Source organism: Erithacus rubecula, assembly GCF_903797595.1.
Source record: "Erithacus rubecula genome assembly, chromosome: 1".
In the NCBI taxonomy this organism is placed as follows: domain Eukaryota; kingdom Metazoa; phylum Chordata; class Aves; order Passeriformes; family Muscicapidae; genus Erithacus; species Erithacus rubecula.
The window spans coordinates 99,199,722-99,221,857 of record NC_136658.1 but is presented as its reverse complement, the minus strand read 5'-3'; the positions used below and the strand labels follow the sequence as shown (position 1 = coordinate 99,221,857).

At 46.3% G+C, this 22,136-nt stretch overlaps 1 protein-coding gene across 1 annotated transcript in view; it reads right to left on the bottom strand.

Annotated features, from left to right (window-relative positions):
• PTCHD1 (patched domain containing 1) overlaps nt 1–21,727 on the bottom strand; it is a 38,408-nt gene extending 16,681 nt beyond the window's left edge. The window contains exons 1-2 of the mRNA XM_079304922.1: nt 20,774–21,727; nt 8,143–8,803 (exon numbers count right to left, since the gene is read on the bottom strand). Coding sequence (XP_079161048.1) covers nt 8,143–8,803; nt 20,774–21,202 — 1,090 coding nt within the window. The 5' untranslated portion in view covers nt 21,203–21,727. The remainder of the gene's footprint in view (nt 1–8,142; nt 8,804–20,773) is intronic.
• Between the last annotated feature and the right edge of the window lie 409 nt (nt 21,728–22,136).

The following is a 22,136-nucleotide window of genomic DNA, read 5'->3' as shown; positions in this document are numbered from 1 at the left end:
ACAAGCTAAAATATCATTTGCTTCTAGGAGTGCTGTCCCAGTGGAACATGGGCCAGAGGAATATAGATTTGTTTACCACACTTCAGGTTTCTCATTTTCTGGTGAGAAAGCTACAACTGCAACATACACTTAAATTCTCCTGTTTTAGTGATATTTGTCACTGCTCTTACTCATAATATATAGATCAACCATATGTGAAACAATGTTCAGAAAGTTGCAAAAACTCAGTTAAAGCACATCCAACCAACTATTTTTACTGATTAAAAAAAAATAAATTACAAGTTTGGAACTCAGGTTGGGCTTTTCACAAAGCATCCAGACTTATTCCAATTTATTGAATCTACCTCTGGATTCTCCTCCAGAGGTTTCATGACCTGAAAATGACTGGAATGACTGGTCCTCTTTCTGCACACAGGCTCCTAGGCTATTGCCTATTTGGGGGATGTCATTTGTTTGAAGTTCACAATATGCACCATCTGTCTCGCAGCCAGACCTAAAACGAAGTCACATCAGTTCCTCCTGACATTCCCCAGGTTTTCATTGAGCACCCAGGCCCAGTTCATAAAGTGTACCACAAACATACACATACACATATACAGACATACATACACACAACACACATCCTACATGTATATATAGAGATAGAGAAACGATTTCTTTCTTTAACCTCTGAACTGCCAGTGTACTCTCCTATATGTCAAAGTTTCTCTGGAGGGACTGCACTACTTGAAGAAAATCAGGATGTGAGTGAACTCTTGCACTGCTTGGGACACCTCTGACAAAGCCCTCCATTGAGCCCTTGCATGCACAGAGTTCCCTGCAGTTAAAACAATGCATTCAGTAAAAGTGTAGCAGCTTTCTGTTACTCTTTGCATAAATTAATGTTCATTGAACACACTGCATCACCTGTAACATACTTCTCACAAATGTATACTGAAGCACCAAAAATGAAGAGGAAATGGCTGTACAGCACTTGGTTGCAATATTAAGATGTTCTTTGGACTGACTTCCTATGGATACAGCTCCTCTCTCCAAAAGCACTAAATTATCTGAGTCATCAGCAGTCTCCTGAAGCCAAGAAGCATGGAGGTGCACAGGGGTTTCACTGGGCTCTGTGGTGCTGAAGCACCTGGCCACCATGCTGGCTGTGTGGCAAGAGCTGCAAGCTCTACCTGCTGCTCTTGCACTGCTCAGGAAGGGCTGGTGTCCAGAAGAGCCTGCCACCATTTGTTTTTCAAGTTTATTTCCTTCCCATACAATAGTAGCTTCTCTGGGTTCCTCAAGGGGCTTGAGACATGATCCTTCAGGAGCAGAGCTGGAATGAGGAAGACCAGCAGGGGAAGGAGGTGATTAATCAGCTCCACTTTGGGTGGAAAGTGCTGACTTTGGTGGGAGGACTAATTGGTACACTGAGTGAGGAGGGGTGGCCTGGGAACCTACTTCTGCTCTTACTCCCTCTTCCACATGAGGAACAAATACCAGGTGATCCTGAAGCACTGCAGAAGATGCATGGCAGCTTAGAGACGTCATAAAAGACTGAGGGAATGAGGACAGAAAAGGGAGAAGAAAAAAGCATGATGAGCAAAGTGACATGCCTGGGATTCTGTCTGTTCAGGGGAGATAAAACCAGATAATTTTATTCATTTCTTAGAAGAGAGATGAAAGGAACAAACCACAAAATGCTTTAGGACTGTAACTGAGCTGTGCAGGGTTGAACTGGGAAAGCTGAGCAGATGGAGTGACAAAAAACCAAGTGTACTTCCAGGGCACTCTTGGAGTGCTTTGGCAGTATGAAAAAAGGAAAGGATGAATGGTGGAAATCACTGGGAAATCAGAAGTAGCTGAGATACAACTACAGTTTATAGTGGGGACCTATCTGAGAGTCAAGGAAGTTGTTGAAGAATACAGGGAAATGGTGGGAGAATGGGCCCAGCTGTGGCTGAGGAGAGGGGAGGATGAGAGAGGAGAAATTTAAAGAAAACTCAAGCAAAATGGCAGAGGGGACTCACTGACAGCAATGTGAAAAACAGCAGAAAAGATGAAGCAAGCTTAGGGAGACCAAAAGATGTTGAGAGTTGTGCAGACATTAGGAAGAAGATGCCATGGGCTGGAGCAGGGAGATGGGTGAGGAGGAGGCTGCCAGATATTACAAAAGAGATGGATGAGGTGGGAGAAAGGGACATGGGGGCAGCCAGCTGAGCTAAAGGAGGACATGCTTCTTCCCAGCATGAAAAGACAGCAGAGGGACAGTTGGACAGGTAGAGTGAGAAAGCTTAGCTGGGGAACAGAAAATCAGACTCAGTAAGCTTCACATTTTTATTAACTGACAGCAGGAAAATTGGTGGAAAAATACTATACAAAATCAAACATTTGGGGATGTGTGGACTGAAGGGCACTGGGGAGACCTGTGGAGGGGCTGCTTCTTTCTCTTTGAAACTCTCTATATGTAACCAATGTTGACTCTTCAGCTTTATGGAACATAGCAAACACTTGGATGCTTTACAGGGAGGATAACAAATGCTTTTTGGGTGTATAAACTTGGCATAAGTTGCAACTCCCTACCAGCATGTTCTTCCAGAGAACTAAGCAGCAGCCAGGCCAGGTGCCTTCCTGGCACTGAGGCACAGCACCAGTGAGCCCCATGTACTGGTGTGTGCTGGTGTGTGCTGGCCTGAGCAGCCTCAGGTTTCTGTGCTGGCTGTCAGCTGCCCTGCTTGGTTTAGTTGCCTGTTGCCTTCATGGTCTCTAACCTTCAGCAGTCCTCTTGCTTGCTCTTCTGTGCTTTTCATTCCTATCATCAAACACACTGACCTCTCCTTTTTTCTGGTCCCATTTTCCTTCCAACCTTCTTTCCAAACTGTGTCTGACTCAGATCCCAACTATGGTGCTCCAACTTTTTGCATCTATAAAGCCCCTCTACAGGTCTCTCATTCACTCCTCCATCAGCACAGCTCTCCTCCAGACAAGCCATGTGGAAGGTGTGCGTCCAACAAATTAGTATTTCTAAGAAGTGACTGAAACTTCTTTCCATCTGTAAGTTACCACTATGTGCCCTGGTTCCTCCAGGTACCTTCCAAAGTGTTCCACCCCTCACCTGCTCCTGTGCTTCCTCCTGCCAGACTCAGCCCTGACTTTCCTGCCTGGGTCCTGCCTGACACTTCCACCTGCTCCTTCCCACTCCCCCCTCCCTGGATCTCTGTTGACTGCTTTTCCTTTCTCTCTTCCCAGAGCGGGCACGCTGCAGGGCAGGACACGGTGGAGTTTGTAAGGGGTTTTCATTTGTCCCTGTTTTTGCAGAGTTTCACACACAGCTGGCTAGATTTCCTTTTACAGTGTGCTACAAGCTCAAGCCACTCTCATAACTACCTGTTTTTCCCCTGCCAGCACTGGAGGCTAAATATAAGCCCTGGGAGCTGGCCCCATGTCCCTGCCCATATCTGGCAGCGCCCGGCGTTCCACCGCGGCTTCACACAGCCCGTGCTTTTCACAAACTTGGCAGCTCAAGAGAGCCACTTCTCCCCGAGTAAGCTGTGCTCATTTCTGGAGAAACAGCAAACACATTGCTAGTTTGCAGTGCAAAAGGCTGTGTTGTAATTTTCTTTTGAGTGCCTAGGTTCCACTCTGCCTCTGGGAAGGGGAAAAAAAAAGTCACGCCAAAAACTTGAGCAGACAGCGCTGGTTGTTGTCCAATGATTTGTTTGGTAACACTGTGATTTTTTGAGGAAAACAGTATTTTTAAAGGTTTGGCAGTTTTTGAACAGCATTTAATGTGTAAGGAAACTTATGATGGATACATCAGCATCTGTGCCAGACCAAACATCTGTAGTTTTTAATGAAGAAGGCAATAGGAAATCAGAATTTTAATTCTGCTTTACTGCTGACACTATAAATCAGCTATTTAAAATCAAACCTAGTTGTAGAATTAATTATTTTTGTTCCTATGGTCAAAAATGAACAGTCTTAATTCAGCAAAGTATTCCACAAGAAGTAGACATGTCAGCAAACTTGTCCTTAAATTACTTGTTTGCACACTGATAGATGTGGATGGCAGTTTTAAAAAACCAGAGAGATATGTTAATTTAAACTGCATCCAGATGAATGGTGGGAGCTTGCTAATTTTCTTAGGTTTTAGGCTTAACTTTCAGGTTAGAAGTACCTGTGTTAACTTACAGCTGGAGAAGAACAGTTCCCAGTTTGACTTGACAAGATATCCCAGAGAAACGAGTGGCTGCAGCCAGCCTGCCTCCGGCTGCCTCCCCCCACAGCCCCTCAGTCCATGGCTGCACCTCCAGGCACCAAAGGAGCCTTCACTCTTTTAGTATCTGCTGGGGAAGGGGGTCTCTGGCAACATTTCACCTGGCTTCAGTTTTTGCCATTGAGTTAGAAATCAGGGACAGAGAATAAGAAACCCGCCCCACCATAAAAATCATCACTGTGGTGACATAATCAGACTATGCAGAGTCATCTGTTGTAAGCTGGGTTACAGTAATGTGCCTTAATTAAAAAGTAAAATAAATTAGAATACACTGAAACAAACTATCATGATTAGAACCAAAGTATGAAGTGTTTAAACTGGCATGTCATATTTAACAGGTGGAGTAAGCAAAAGATATTTCTGCCTACACTTATACAGCCTGAGCTTAAGACTGCAATTTGGTAAGTCATGATAATTTAGTAACTTTTTAAATTCCCTGTTGATGCAAAAGCTGAGGATTCAACATCTGCAGAGGCTGGTACCCTTCACTGTAGCTTGTTTATTCTTGGAAATGGATGATGAATAAGGGATGTCAAAGAAAACAGGATGAATGAAAGAAGTATTACAAAGCATTTTGATCAGACTATTTTCTAGACATACTGCCTATATTTGTAGAATGGGCTTGTGACTGGACAACCTATTCAGAAAGTAATTCTTGAAAATATGAAGAGGTTGATAATTGCAAAACATTGCTGACCAGCTAATACATCTTGGAGACAGCGATGGTCTCCAGATAAACTTATTGAGGAGAAATGGTGTGAGATAAGCAAGCTATAATTCAGCAAGGACAAGGGCAAACTTTTACGTGTTGTTTGGAATAAATGACTGTGAAAACAGGGTAGAAAACGACATGAAGGATCTGTGAATTACCATGTATCACCAACCAAATGCCAACCATTTCATACTGCTGAGAAAAAAATGAATGACATATGGCGATGTATGAACAGCAGTGCCATATGCAAGATGTGAAAAATCATCCTCCTACTCTACGTGCTGCTGAAAGCCTCAGTCTGAATCCTGTGCCTGGATTTAGACACCACACTCCACAGAAGATGTGGAATGGTCAAAAGTAAGAAGACTGCTGGAAGTCTGGTAAACAGACTGAGGAAAGCTGGGATGAAAAGGAAGAAGACTGGGTAAGTGAGAGTGGTAGCAAATATGCAAAGAAAAAGAAAATAAATTATTTTCCAGGCGCAGTGGATAAATAAGGAGGACAGCTAAGCTGCAAAAGGGGAACTCAGGTTAGACATGATGCAAATGCTGTAGTGGTTGTACAGTGAAACACAGGGGGAAGTGGTCCAAGGAGGAGACAAAGTGCATGATGAAAACTATCTGTTATGAAAGATGTAATCTCATCCTGAGTACAATGATGTCTGGAGAGTGTCCCCCCGCCTCCGCAACACTGATGAAAAGTTAAAAATCCTCAGCTGCTATAAACTAGGGAAACATCATTAATGATGTATACCAGTAAAGGGGCTGTGCCTGAAATGTGTCCGGTGTAATCTTTTTTTCTATCTCATTTCTGCTTTTAGCCTTGAGATTATGAGTAATAGATACAGGGCTACATCATTAGCCAGAAATCCTTTAGCTTTCTAAAGGTCAGTTAATCTATGATCTAATCTGACGGTCACTGAAATTAAGTGGAAGCAGTTCAGCAGGCTATAATGGAGGATTCTTGCTGTCTGTAGCCTTCAGCTGCCTTGACTTAAAACATCCTTTATAAGCAAAACAACACATAGGTACAAAATACATTTCAAAACACATGCTGAATCTTTCTGCTGTAGTTCAGGAAAAAAAAAAAAAAAAAGGCCAACCTGCCTTTCTAGCCAGTTTTAAGTTTCTCTTCCAGTTTAAAACAGTTCTCATTAAAAACTCCAAAATGCTGTCAGTGCCTTCTGTTCACCTGTTGATATTCCCATCCCTTGGGAGATTTTATGCAGCTGGGGGAGCGGGCAAGATTTACAGGAAGTTGGCTGCTCTGTCTTGACTTGTTCACAGTGGGAGCTGAGCTGCCCTTTTAAGAGTGGAATACTTCAACTAAGCAAGACCAAAAAAAAAAAAAAATCCAGAAAAAGAAAAAAAAAAAAGGAAAAGAAAAGCAGAGTTGACTATACAGCTTGGCACTTACAGAGGCACTAAAATAGACATGTGAAACTTTGCATAGCTATCTGTAAGTCTTCGAGGATTTCAAGTCTCAGCATTGTCACTACTAGTAAATTAAAGATCTGAAAGGTTGTCTCAGGAAACAGATATTTGATCCCTAAACAAAGTTAATATTTCATATTTTTGAGTCAGTTTCCCCATGTACTTTGATGTCATATGTCTGAACTTTAGACTGCTTTTCTGCTACTCTTGTAACACATCTGAAAATCCCCTCCCATCTAAAGTTACACCTAATGTACACTACTTAGTTTGAGGAATTGAATTTTATAATACATGAACATGCATAAAAACCCACTAAAGAAACTAGAGACTCAGGTCAAAAAGATACCCTTCTTTTGACTCTGACTTTCTTGTGCTGCATTTCCTCTAGATTACAATGTAGTTTAATTTTCATGGATGTCATCTGAAAATGACAGCCGATGTAATGTAGCTGAATTCTGTTTGTCACTGAATATATTCTGTATGTTAACTGGTAGTGTGATGCACTGAAGCATAGTCTTTAATTAAAGTGCAACAATACCACAGTGCAGCAGCACTACAGTACAGCACGGCACAGGAACCTGGTGCTGGGTATAAAAATAGCTGTGCTCAAAACGTGTCATATCACTACATGATGTGACTAAGTCAGTGGAGACACTCTTACACTTGAAACCTGAAGTATTACTGAGCACTGATTTTCAGCTGGGGAAGCTGTGATCAAATCAATGCATGTATTATTCTCCACAAATGAATAATGGCGTGAACAAGGACATATTAAACACCTACAGTGCACAAAACCTCTCACACTGGTTATGAACCAAACACAAACAAAGAGGCTGTGAACTCTCCAGAGCTCTCGTTTTGTCTCCCGTGAAGTCCTCCTGCCTCTTTGGGTACAATATGCAGAATTTCCACAAACGCCCTGGTGCCAGCAGGAGAGGGCTCTGACTTTGGGATGGGAGCAAAATGACCACATGTCTGTCCTCCTCCTTCTTACCCTCGAGGAAAACAAAACAAACTAGACTGAAACCACTCCATACTCCACAGTGAGTGAAGGTGGTACAAAACCCAAGGAGATTAAAGATGTTTCTGCTGGCACAGGAGCCAGGGAGCAGCCAGTGCTGCTTCCCTCCATGACCCTCTGCCGTGGGTGGCATGTGCTGGTGCTGAGCTTGCAGGTCTATCCCTGACCAGGGGTATCAAAGTTTTCTCCCCCAGGGCTGTGAAACTCTCTATGCTTGCTCAGCCAACACAGGGTCTTCTGGAGAAAAGCAACCCAGAACCAATCACCACTCTTATTCCACAGACAGGCACCTGCCAAGCCAGGACAGCACTGCTCTGGTCTCCAAAGGAGCCAGCACTCCTTAAATGCCCAATATGGACAGCCCTTTGATTTGCCAGCACAGCTGACACTGTCAGTGTTGCATGGGGACCACTGCAAAGGTCTCCCTCCAAAACCAGAACCAAACATCCACAGAGGAGCAGCAGCTGGGCTCCCTCTTGACAAAAGGCACGGCATTTGCACATCCTTGTTACTGCACAGGCTCCACATCCCACAGCATTGTGCTGTGCCACACTGGAGCCCCAGGCATGATTTAACATCCAGGCACCATAAAAACAGTGGATTTGGCATGGGGCAGTGCTGCAGAAATGAGACAACAGGAACCATGCAGTGATGTTTGTCTGCTTGCTGGAAATGCATCAGGGAGGCACAAACACAAAAAAGAGAGAGAGGAGATAGTTACCTAACATGACGAAGGGGATTCCCAGGAAGGTGGAATTGTATTTCCCACCAGTGAGATTGATGATCCCAGCAGCAGTCAGGGTGGCAAGGGTCACTGTCAGCAATCCCAGCAGGCCCAGCCAGGGTTTGCTGCGGACACAATCCTGCATGGAGCAGCAGAGAATGGCCAAGGTGACCACAAGGACCAAGCTTGTGATCAGGTAGCGTTCTGACACCCTGCTCGTCTTCTGGAAATCCTCCTTCAGCGAAGAGGAAGTGAAAGGATACATTTTGACTTTCCTGTTGGATTTCTGGAAAAGTTCAACAGTGTCACAAAAAATGGATTCCCACTTCTCTGCCACCATGTCATTCAAGGAGTTGATTGCCTGCAAGTAGTAGGTGAGCTGAATGGCTTCTGCAGACTTCACCCGGTCCTTGCTGTGCACAGTAACCCCACCGAGCTGGTGCCCATTATACACTTCCCTGCCATCCTTTAAGTGAGTAATCGGGTAAGTGATTGCAAAATTAGTTCGATTAGAAGAACGAGCAGCCTTTAATTCCTCCAGTACATGCACTATGTCGTCCACTATGCATGTCTTGTCATTGTTCAGGATACATATATGGGCAAACGTGTAATTGAAACCAGGTCTTTGAACTTGGATCCTGGTCACTGCAGAGTGCAACTACAAGGGAAAGAGAAATCACACACGTTATTCATCAGTTCATCTTGCACAGCAGCAGCCAGGACAACAGCAGGTCCTCACCGCCGTCCCTCTTCTATTTGATCTAAGCAACAACAACAAAAGTTCTGGTGACTGTGGTATTAATAGCACACTCATTGCAAAAAAAACCCCAACAAACAAAAACATGCATCAAATCAGCAGTATTATTGCCCTGTGTCTTTTGCTGGTAACTCTGGCATAATGTGATATGCATATGTGCCACGTGCAGCTGCTGTTTGGCCTCTCTAAATAAGAAAACTCAACAGGTCCAGCTAAGCCCAACCATGTCCAGAGACACTATTGTGCTGAGGATTGTCCAATTACTCTGAGAGATAAACCTGAGGTCCAGAAGGCAGAAGAGCCCCGTGGCCAGGTGTGCCAGCTGTGCAGGATGTGCTGGCAGCCACAGCTGCATGTCCTACCTATAGAGACACAGCAGGGAAAAGAGATCTGGCAATAACTAATCTGGCCTCTTTTCCCCTCCCTCTTTCCCCCATCAAATCCTCAGTAGTCTGAGAGCAGGAAGCAATGGCAGAGACAGACACTGCTTTTCTCTTGCTCCCTCTGAGAGGTTCTGTTAATTAGTGAGGGTCCCCAGCTTTAGGGTTTGTAGGTTATTGTTAGGTATAGCAGCTCTTAGTGCCCCTTCCTTTTTGTTTCTCATCCTTCTGAAATTTGCCATGCCTGAGGTCGGACCCCAAAAATATTCAGTTATTTTTGAGCACCAGAAAGGCAGAAAAAATTGCCATCTCTTCTTGAAAAAAATATAGAAAACTCTTGCAACATGTTCTGAATCCATTTTAGTCAACCTAGAAGAAACAAGAAATTTAAAATATGGGAAGAGAATAGCTCTAATAGATTAGGGTTACAATGTTTTTCAAAAATAAAATATTGAGTTTGCTAACATGGATCATTCTGTCTGATTAGAAACACAGCTTAAAAAAATAGAAGTGCACAAGAGAGCAGTAGAGTTTATACACTCATCTGGGGGCAATGGAAAAAATGCTTAATAATCCTGGCAAGCCTGCATCTGTTGAAACTAAACAGTCATAGTGACTTTTGTGTGGTATTTGAGACTTATTTGCAGCAGCCCTCTCGCCCCCCCCATCATTTCTATGGTACTTTCAATCTGATTGTTTTGTAATTACATTGCACAGTCTGTGATGGGTATAAATTTAGTTACGTTGCCTCCATTCCATCATACAGACAAAGATTACGACATTTCTGTACTTTCATCTTGTTTCTCTAGCAGTTTGGGGGTGCATTTTTCCACCTTTGAGTAGTTTTAATTTTTTTGACAGAAATACCAGTTGAATACTGACATTAGGAAGTTTGAGAAATGAACTGAACTAACAAATCTTTTCACAGTACTGTGAGAACACGATACCTGTCCATGGTGGGAAGCAAAATTTTCCATTGTGGTGGGAGAAAAAATGCAACTGTCTGTGCAACAGATTAGGGTCTTATGCAAAACTGTCTTCTAAAACAGACCAAAATAAAATATTTGCAGGAACGTGACAAAGAAATTAACCTCTATGGAGAACATTTTCCATCTTTTCAGTTTGTGGTTGCAAAGTTCTACCCTTTTGGGGTACAAATTCCATTGTACGTGACCACAGTTCAGGGAAAATGGCCTGATTTACCAGATCAAACACAGATATCTGATTTTAATTATTTTGCAGTGGGAGCTACTGAATGGTTTTCACTGACAACAGCTATAAAACAAGATGTCACATAAAGAAGTGCAGCTGAGGGAAACCAGAAGGAATAGAAAGAATTTCCTGCCTTTATTAGATTCAGAATACAAGTCCTTCAGAGAGGATCTATGGAGTGACACAATGCAGAAGAAACTAAACCAACATACAACTTTTATCAAACAGTGTGTGTTGCTATTTACCCAGCTTGCCTCACTGCAGCATTTGCTTCCTTCCACATCTGAAGCACTTTCTTTTAATACTTAGGTTATAAAATAACCTCATCTATCACAGCTATTACTTCATCTTTAGTGAAAGGCTAGAAGCTAAATGTCATATTTAAAATACTCCTTTCCTCTTGGAAATGATCATTTCAGGCTGAGGAGTTTGTTCTGCAGCAGTGGCCTGGTGCTTCTGAGACCGTGCTGAGCTGGACCAGGTGCTGTGAGGGGGGACCTGCCCATCCCAGCCCTCAGCAATGGGGCTTGGGGGAAGAGAGGGAAGCAGGCAGACAGCTCTGTGTCCTGGCACATCCTGGCAGCTGAGCAGTCCCCAGAGCTGGCTGCAAGCTTGTGCAGTTTAGAGCAGCTATGAGATATATTCTGAGCTTTGCCAGTGACCACAATATTTGATCTCAAACTGGTGGCAAACAGTCAAGGAAGAGGAAAACTTGCCATTCCCTCCATCCCAACAAAGTATGCTGAGAACTGTACCAGCACACCCAAGGATTGAGCAGTGGGAATCCTGACACAGCCTTTCCTTCTCAAGACAAACCAGTATTGATGTGCCCTTTTTCCAGACCCGATGCTAGGAAAGCCCTCTGCTGCCCCAGTTCAGGGCAGGGCTGTGCTGCAGCAGGGCTGTAGGCTCTCTCTCCTGTGGCAGCCCATGAACCACAGGATGCTGCCTCTTCCCCAGGAGAGCTGCAGTCCCCATGGCACTCTCCTTTCTGCTGCCATGCTGGGAATTCAGCTGTGGCCACACAGATTTTTCCACCCATCCAGACACTGACAACCTTGGGTGACTGGTTTGCACAGAAAACAGAAGCTCCAAGAGCTTACAAGGGCACATTCTGTGAGTTCAAAGGATTGCACAGTCTGCAATCTGATTTGCATGTCGTCCACCAGAAGGTCCCAGGAAATTTCAGTTTGATGGTAAAGGCTGTTGTGTGATGGGGACAACATTAACAATATGCTAATGCATAATGCATATTACACTCCTCAGTGCAGAGGATTCTAATAGCAATAACTATTCTCAGAATAAACCTGGCACCTAGTTCTGGGACAAATGACTGACTACCAGATTCTCATTTATTCAGCTGTTCTTATCCTTACTGATCCTATTAGGAGAAAGGGAAATTTAAAGGAATAACAAAAGCTGAATGAATGTTTTTTTCTTGAAGGGATACATGCACTGCTTGCTCATCACTCTCAGCTTTTTTCAGTTAGCTAACAGTGCAAGGAACCAAAAAGCAGTTTACTGCTGAGATGCCAGAGCACTGCAGCATGATAACTGCACAGCACCACCTAAGCTCCCTCACCACAATGGCACACAGTCCCTGTAAGTGTTCAGACACGAAATAATAACATCCACCTCTTCCTTTCACCATTGTTACACAGTGACCATTCCTTGGACTTCCCCTCTCTTTCTGAAAATGACATTTATGTGTGTCCTGCACCACCTTAGTGATTTCTAGAACAGTCTTTTCCTTTAGTTTTTTAGTAATTTGCATTTGGTAAAATTTTGATCTTGGTCTTTTTCTTACTTTACATCCCATGCTCACTTGGTTATTTGTTTTAGACAGAGAGGAATGACGACTTCAACCAGGAGACAAATCCCTTTCAGCAAATATCTCCAGATGAGGGCTGTACTGGTCTCACACCTCCATACCAAGCTATATTTAAGTCTGTGGCACAGCTGACAGATGAGAGGTGGTGAAATTTCACGGCCCTGCCAGCTGGTTCTGTCCATGGGCCCAGGAGGGGATGCCAGAAAGCAAAAAATCCTTCCACTTATCTGGGATAAGCCTTCTGCACCAAGGCCTCAGAGAGCCATGGCCGGGAGTTCTTCAAGCTGTTTTATTTTTGCTGGCCCTCCTACCTCTGCCAGTAGCACAGGAAGATGGGTGCCAAGAACCAGAGCCCTGCAGCAGGTCAGTTTGGGTGCCCTGGGATGGCCAAGCCCCACACTGGGCTCTAGGACACAGCTCTCTGCTGTACAGAGCTTGGCACCACTGCCAGCAGTGCCATCAAAGCTGAGCCTGAAGGCAAAAGCGTTGTACTTGGAGATGTATGGTCAAGACAGAAAGGAAAGCTTGTTTTTATTCTTAAATCCCAACAAAAGATTCAGGAAGTTACAAGAAGGGATGAGAAAAACCTGTACCCCTTTGCTTTGTGTAGAAATCCTTTAATTCAAAAGTGAGAAGGTATTACCAGAATTTTGTTAATTTAATCAGGTAACACAGAAGTCTGCAGCCTCCCTGTGAAGGAAACAGATCCTTTCCCAGCAGGGATGGGTTAGAAACTGCTGATTCATCTGCAAAGTGGTCCAATCCCAGAAACCCTTTAAACTCACATTACATAATCTCCTACCCCAATCAAATCCATGGGCAAAGGGGATGAGAACCCAATTACCAGCATCCCATTTGGGTCTCACCTTGCTGATGGTACAGCTTTGCCCCCAGGGAAACTCTACAGTGACAGCAAAATGCAATGGGACCATTCAGTGTTTGACAAGCTCCCATGCCCAGCTCATGGAAACACATCCTCCTTTGGAAGCTGGGTCAGACACAGACACCATTTTTAATCATAAGGATGTGCACAACTACCTCTTGCTTATCACATATACCTCAAAAATATGTTTGGCTTTGCAGCTGAGTGGTGATATGTGGTGTTTATAGGGGACATCACTCACTGTAAAGACTCAACTACACTTTGTACTTGACATACAGTCAATGAATGGCCAATGAGACAAAACCAGCTGGATATATGGATGTCCTCCTGCACTGCAAATGATCTGGCACACAGACATGTTTTACTCTCATGAGCATCATCTTTGCAAAGCTGTATCAGTTTGTTGTTTCTGCTATTATTTGACTTATTTAGTCTTTTAATCTCCATCTGATGGTTCAAACTCAATATTAGCTTTGCTCTTCAGTGTTGCCACTCTCAGAATTTTTTGCTGTCATTTTCAACAAGATTTTTTTCCATGAGTCTTGGAGCCTGAAGTATTGTGATTTTTTTTTTTTTTAAATCTCAGTTTTCATAACAACAAGAAAAAGGAAATAAATAAAAAAAGAGTCTGATCTCCTGGTTATGGAGGAAAGACAGAAGCTCTGAACTCATTACCTATTACTGTTTAAAATTTTATCACTGTTTTGAGTTTGAGACTGAAAAACTAGAAAGCAGGAGGAAGACAGTAATTTTAAATATACACTTCATTTTTATAAGAAGCTGGTTTACTCTTTTAGTAATTTTTACAGGTAACTTGTGCCAAGGAAAATGAAGAGGAGAAAATGCCTTTAATGGATAGCTATAAATTTCTCCACTTTTTCTATGATCTCAGTAATCTTTGGCATTTCATACCTTTGCAATGTACTTTTTTATTCACGTCGAGAGGTGGCCTCAGTCAAAACGTAAAAAGGTTATGAGAGGGAAGAGACTTGCACAGCTTCCAACTTCATTTACAAAAAAATCCCTACTGTGGTTTCTGCAGATACGGGCAGAATTGAACTTCCAAGAGTGTGTTTTCATCAGAAGGGGCAGAGAGAGAGGGCAGGGGAGCTCTGGCCAGGGCTGAACCCTGCTGCCAGTCTGAGACCGAGGGTCCAGCCCAGAGCTTCAGAGGGGGGGGAGCAGCCCCCTGACCACGCCAGCCCAGCAAGGGATGCAGAGTGTGCACACAGCTGAGGGAGGAAGCCAACAGATCCTAATGGCTGGGGATAAACATTAGAAATCACAGCTGGAGAGCAAGCAGCAAGGATCGCTATGAGTAGCTTGGCTCTTTTTCTCAGTCAGGTTTCCTGAAGAGATGCTAAGATACTAATTATGCACGGGATTTATTTTTGTAACTAATTTTTTCAGCTGTCCAAAACACAGTGATTTATCTTTTCTCCAAACAATTTTCAGAAAAATAAAATCTAAAAATTGTTCCAACTACAAGTCATCAACTGAGGGACAACTATTAGTGCTCGAAGCGGCAGATGTGCGTGCATTTACATTTCCATCTGTCTTTTTGGTAGCTACAGAAAATCGCTAGATATGATTTTTCTTTTCTAATCTGAAGTGGAGAAGCTTTTCTAATCAATACCATCTTAATTCTGACACCTTGTAAATCTGCCTGAATTTGTTCCACCGAGAGAAGCCCACTCTGGTTTTTTTTGGGCTGACTGCTGCTGGAGGACAGGACACCTGGGCAGCAGAAACCTCTCTGCGCAGCCTGGTGTGCGACAACAAGACAATTTTTTCATGATGGGAGAAAAAAGAATAAAACTTCGTTCCTGTGACTGATCTTGCATCAGTTCCACCACGGGTGGCTTTCTCCATGCACTTCAGATGTCTCCATGAACACCCTTCCATCTCTATGCTGCTTCTCAGGGGGCTCTTACCAAGGGCTCCTCCAGCAGAAAGCTGAGGAACAACCTCTTCTGCACTGCAGGGAAACCTTAATAGCTGCAGGTTCACAGCCCACGGTGTTAGTTAACAATTCAGCTCCTCCTGTCTTCCAACAGGAGAGAGGGGTTCTCCTGCTCTGAACCCCAACTTAAGGCAGGGCCTTGTCACAGCTGTTAAGCAGTACAAATGTAGCCACTGGGGAGCCCTGGCAGCCCTCTTTCAGCCCTGTGACCCTGCCTGGGGGTGGCTGCTCTCGGTGGCAGTGATGCACAGATGCCCTGGCCCCTGTCACCTGCCCTGCTCACTGTGTGCTCTGCCTGCGGGCTGATGCCCCCAGCACACACAACACTCCAGCCACCTACTGAAAACACTGTCCTCCATGTGCTCAGTTTGTCAGAGGGGAAGCAAAGTTTGACCTTCCAAGGCAGGAAAGGCAAGGTGACACGGGATGCTGGGCATTCCAAGCACGGGCTGTAGGGAGCATCACACACGGAGTGAGGCAGCAGGGACAGCAGAGGGGCCTGTCCTGGCCAGTGCTACTGGGGATGGTGGGCACCCGTGGGATGTGATCATCCTCCCAGGCACGGGCAACTTTGGGAGTTCTGCTCCAGGCGCTGACCAGTGCCTGCGGGAGAGACCAAACCCTGCTGCCTGCAGGAACCACGCTGAGCTGCTGCTGCTGACACTGGAGCTCAGGGGGGTTCTGCACACACTTCCACACTGTCCTTGCAACGTGCTATTTACCTTCCCTCTTCCTTGGCTGTGCCCGGATCTTACCTGCGTATCTTAATTCTCATCTGTTTTCGCATAAGATACATTTTAGCCCTGCAGCATTGTGCTGCTATGACAACAGGCTTGCACTTCTGCTGCTTTCACACCCTTGTTTTTCTTGTATTAGGACTCTTCCCCTCATCTTACAGCCTTGCTCTAAAGACATGACTTCATCCTTTATTTTGTTTTCAGCAGAATGCACTGTATGTTCTATTGACTATTTCCCAAGAAGTGTTTTTAGCTACCCTGAGAAGGTGAAGACCTACTATCTCCATTGCTAGATCCACAGCTGATTGCCTGTGTCCAGGCATTCAGGAGTAGCCAAAAGTTTCTAAAAATGGGAACCTGCATTACTGAGGATCGCTACAGACCCAGCTTCCAGCTCTGCTGAACTACCACAACCCACATCCACTGACTGGAAATAATGGTTCAAGTGTGCCATGTTTGTACAGCAAAGCAATTGGGAATAGACAGACAAGGGAATGTAGTTATTTCTAAACAGGGTTGTTTCCTCCACGAATTTCCTCACACATACAAAGTAAGTGAGGAAATCCGTGAGGACCATAGGCAGAGTGTGCCAACACACACGTTAACAGGAACAGAATAATTAAGGAGCAGAGAGAGGAAATAGTGTGAGAAAAAAGTATGAGGTCTGCAAGATTTCGAAGCGAAACTGTTTTGTTCTGCAGTAATCAGAAGTTATGAAGTTTTTAAATAAAGCTGTCCTTAAACAGAAATACCTGACTTTACTTCATTTGTGAGTACAAATACATTTCTAGTCAGTTAACTAGATCAAATAATGGCCAGTTTATGAGAGAAGAAATCTATAAACACTAAAAATCTGTAGTTAGTAAAGGTTTCTTTAAGAAAAAAAAACCCTGTCATCTACAGATTTTTATAGAAGCAAATTGCAAATACAGTCCCCTTCAGTAAAGCATGTTACATTTCAATCCCTTTTCATCTTTAGGTCTTAATACCTTAAGTGGAGCTTTTGCCAAAAAATATTAGTACTGTGTTATTGCTATAAACACAGTAATGGAAATGGAAGAGAGAATATTTTTTCTGCAAAAAAAAGGGTAAATCTTTAATTTTAAAAAGTCTTTAGTATGGTGCAGTTAAATCACTGTAAGCATATAGGAATAAACAGACTCAAAAGGATCTGTGTCAAATTCTAAGTTAGAACATATTTTCTGAGGTTCAAAAATCTGTCTAGGTCTGTATTCCCAGAGAGTCTGTATGACTTTAACCTAACAAGCCTCTTGCTGCAAGTGAAAATATCACCATGAAATGGTAGGGGGGCTGTTCTAAAATTATTTTTAGGTGGGACTCTAGGTTTTCTTAGACAAGTTCTACAGACTTTATATAATCACCTGAACCTCTGCATGATGGCCCACACCAAATACCCCAATTATTTTTGCTTTTTTAAGCACTTACTGGAAATACAGGGGTAAAAGCACACTTTCTTCAATTAGGTGTTTTTACCTCCTACCTCTCTCTGTCTCAAGACAAATCTTGAGGAAGAAATGTCCTGTACACCAACAGCACAGGATGCCAGTTCCCTGTGCTCAGCTATAGAGCAGGTACTGCAGCAAGCAAAATTTCATTATTGACCTCCCACGGTATCTCAGTCTCAGGATGCATCTCTTCTGTATCTGAGATTCTACCAAGGCTTTTTATTGGAACACCTATTCAAGACCAGAGGTTGAGGATATGTTTAGATTTCTCCCTTCTGCAAATGGCTGTGGCAGCTGGAAACAACGTTGGGATGGGAGGCCTAGAATGGTATGAGCACTCACAGGGAGCTGGAGAACTATGGATAGAGATTCACACAAAAACAAGAAATAAAAGAGTACTTGGCATTGTCTCAAAAGCAAAACTATTCTATCAGGCAGCCACACACCTCTCTGGTAATGAGGAGAGGTCTCTGTGTGGAGCAGTTTGTGTGTCCAGCAAGTCTGGGGCTGTCCTGGGAGCAGCCAGCACTGGCAGATGTGTGCTGACAGCAGAGCCCCCAGCAGCTCCTGCTCTGGGAACGCTGCCTGAGACCTGGGCTGAGACAATTCTGGGGCTGAGCCCTGCCCACAGTACCTTCCCAGCCAGCAACAAAGTGTCGTGCAGCACTGGCAATGGTGACTTTCTCAGGCTGGTAATGTGCCCACTAACCAGAGTGTTAGAGATGTCACCACAAGGGTAATTTCATTGAATAATGATTTTATTTGGATGTTAGACTGATCAGCTTTTGAGAGTACCATCTATGTTTTAGTTTCAACTGCTCAGAGCCCAAAACTTTGTATACCTTTACTAAGAGACAGTAAGAGAAGCTGACTTCTTCCTCTGCTTAAACCAGGGAAAATCTCCTTTCTTTGGCACATGACTAGGGAAGCTGTAGCTGCTCAAGGCTCATTCTTTTCCCTCTTTGGCAGATGAAGTGGGATATGGCAGGTAAGGAAACCAACATGATGTGCTTCAACAGCAGCCAGCATCTGCCTGAAGAAACCATCCTCCCGTGCCTCCCATCCTCCTGCTTGTGGGTGGAGATGCAGCAACAGCCATGTGGGAGGAGCCAGCATCCAACCTGACATTTATTCTAAAGCAAAACCTCTCCCTTGGGGAGGTCATCCTCCAGAAAAGGAAAGAGGAGCAAAAGCTGCTGTGTAGGCTCTCTGCCCTGCCTGTGCTCACACGGCAGCTTCAGAAATGTGAGTGGGATTTACTCTGTGGTTTCACCCAGGACACTTATTCACAAGCACAGTCCTTTGAGTTGGTTGGCTCTGGACTGCAGCTGGGGCTGCCTTTGCTTTCTCCCTTTCATGCAACTGAATGTGTACAGGAAAACCTTGATGGTCACCTCTTCCTCTCTCCTTCCCTTGGTGGGCCCTGTTAACACAAGATGAGTAGCCCTGCATCACCACAGATACAACAATGCTGGGAGTTAGGAGCCCTCCCTCCTGTTTTGGTTTCTTTGGCCCATGGGGCTGGGCTATCCACAAGCTGCCTGAGCCTGTCTCTGCCCATGAACAGAAGCATAGTCATGGCAAGAACTTAATCCATTCTACAAAAAGCATATTGGAATTAACTAGATAAGTAAAGAGTTGGAAATAATGCATCAGACACACCTGACAATGTCGAAACAATCAAATGGGCAATGGTGTTCATTATCTTACTAAAGGAAAAATAATATTTTTTGTGAATTTTGCCTATTAAAAACAAGGCTCTGTTAAATACTGTCAGAACTTTCTAAGTTATACCTCTTTTGCTGATGCGATAAATCTTATGCAGAAGTTTGCCTGCAGAAAGACTGAGTACCATTTATTTGTGTGTCACTCTGCTATTGATAATACTACAGATCTCCAGAGAAAGGAGAGAAAAAAATCCATTATCATTATTATCCTATGACTGAGTAAATGTGCACATACTGGATGCAAATGCAGTTCACAGTGCAGGAAAACGAAGGAGTGAAAATAATTTCTCTGGAGTTTTCTCATTTGCCAGTAACATTGCTGTTACCATACTTAGTGAGTCGACACTCATTAAATGTTTGCTCATTACTGTTGGGTAATATGGCAAAAGAAAAACAGAAAATACTGAATGGCTCTGTACCACAGTTCTGTGCATGCCTACAGTGGAAATAAAATATAAATAAATTCATTGTAACAGTTATTTCATTGTTTAGTAGAGAGAGAGGTCTCCCTGTTTTTTGCATGTTTTTTCATTTTAGAAGAGACACTCCTTGAAGCGATTAAGAAGAATTAACATTGGCTTTTATATGGGCTGACAGTTTGACATTTGGGAAAGAAAGAAAAAAAAAAGAAAAAATGGAATGTTGAAATCTTTTGGGCTTCCACAAGGCAACAGCAAAAATGTGCAGTATTGACCTAGCCACACCTCTGGTTATTTTCAAATGCTCCTTTCCTTTTTCTTGAGTGAACTTGACCCTCTTAACGTTCAAGTTTTTACATCTATCATACCTGCTTTTCTTCCCAGAACTATTCAAAACTACTGGGGTATAAACTAGAGTAGCAGCTTCAAGAAAGGCAGGTTTCTGACATGATATGATATATAGTACGGTGAGACGTCCTGTCAGATTGTGACTCTCACGCTCCGTGCTGCTCAAGTGGGAAGATGCTGCCCGCTCTAACTTGAGCCGGCAGCACAGGCTGCACCATGCCTGCAGTCTATAGCTGGGCTGGATTTTCTCCTCATCTTTGAAACCGGTGGTGGTGGGCTGGGAGTGGAGGGGAAAAAACCACTACCCACTAAAAATAAGCTGCTGAGTTATGTCATTTGCCTTGATGAGCAGTGAGAAGAAGGTTTTGTGCTACCCCTCCCCATGCAGAAGTGCAGTCCAGACACCGCGGCAGCCCCCAAAACCATTCTCGGCATCCTGATAGACTGGTACCTAACTGTTTTTGAAGTTTGAGTTTATCTAAGCCCGAGACGCCTTAACTCGGGAGTACAACTGCCACGCGAGTAGACAGACACCAAAAAATTATTTAAGCAAGCCAGACTGCCCTTCTCGCTCACCCAAAGCAAATAAAAGCAAACGGGGAAAAAAAGAAAAATATGGGAAAAAAAAAAAAAAAAAAAAAAAAAAAGAAAAAGAAGGAGGGAGAGAGCGGAGCCCGCGGCGCTGGCGGGGAGCGCGGTGCCGGCTCCCCGCGGCGGGCTGGCGTCCCAACTGTTGCAGGGAGGTGAGCGGGGAGCCGCGGGGGCAGCGCCCGTGCGGGCGGGCAGAGCGCGGGTGGGTCCGGCCGGGGGCAGGTGCGGGGAGCGCGGCGGGATGCGGGGCGCGATGCGGGCGCCGGGCCAGGCGCGGTGGCGATGCTCGGGGCCGGGGGACCCGCCGGGGTTACCTTGAGGATGAGATCGGTGTGGTGCTGGTCCAGCATGTTGGCCTTGCGGAAGGAGGTGATGATCACCCGGCCGTACCTCCCAGGCGTCTGCAGGTCGGAGTAGAGCCGGTGCTTGGAGCGGTTCACCGGGAAGAGGCTGTCCACCAGGTTCCTCTCGATCTTGGCCAAGCTGTGCGTGGGGGCCAGGAGGTGCTCCACGCTTTCCTCCACCTGGTAGCGGCTGAAGCTGGCGCCCAGCAGGATGGAGATGAGCACGGGCGCCGAGGCGAAGAACACCGGGTGGCTGGCGACGAAGTGGCCGAGCCGGGAGAAAGACGTCCCCAGCCCCCTGTGCAAGACCTGCCGCAACATCCTAGTGCGGAGGGCGCGCAGGAGAGCGAGCGCCGCGCCGGGGCCCCCGCAGCTCCCCCACGGCCCCCGCAAGACCATGGGGCAGCCCCGCCGGGCGCCGCCTCCCCGCCGGCCGCGGCTGCGGGGGGCCGGGGCCGCCGCCGCGCGTGTGCGGGTGTGTGCGGTGTGTGTGCGCGCCCGCCCGCCCGTGTGCGTGCGCGGGGCGCCTCGGGCGCTCGTCCTCCCGCAACGCCGCCGTGCCCGGGAGGAGTTTCCCAGCCCCTCGGTGCCCGACTTCCCAACCCGCCGCCCCTCGCCGCGGAGCGGCGGCGCGGACCGCCGGGGGGGTGTGTGAGGGGGGGGGCAGCCCCGCCGCCGCCCCGCCGCGGGAAGGGGAAGGGGCGAGCGCCGCTCCCCGCCCCCGCCGCGGAGTTTGCGCGGGAGCGGGGCTGCCCGCAGACTGCTGACTAATCCCCCGGCCGCGGCAGGCGAGGCGAGGCGGGGCGGGCGCGCACAGCCCTCCGCGGCGCCCCCGCCGCCGCCGCCCTCCGCCCAGGGGCGCGGGGCCACGCCGGGCGGCGCCGAGCTCGGGGCGGCGGGCGCAGCGCCGCGCCTCCCGCCGGGGCCGCCCGCCCGCCCGCGGCCGCGCTCGGGACGCCGCGGCGCGCCCCGCCCCGCCCGGCCCCGCCCGCCGCCGCCGCCGGCACCGCCGCCTCCCGCACGACGGGCGGTCCGCGGCCCCGACGGGCGGGCGGCGGGGCGCGGAACGGCCGCCCCCGCGGAGGGGGAGTTGGGTGTATTTCGTGGGCGGCTTGGTTGCGGGGACGCGCCGTCAGAAACGTCCGGGCGCTTCCCCCGGCCGCGGGGGCGGGCCGCGTTGCGGGGTGCCCGACGGCGCGCCCCGCGGTCCCGCCGCACGGTACCGCGGCGGCGGCGGCAGCGCGGAGCGGAGCGGCACAGCCCGCGGCCCCGCGCCCGAGTGGGCATGTGCGAGCGCCGCACATGCCCATTAGGGAGAGCGGGTGCCGGCGGC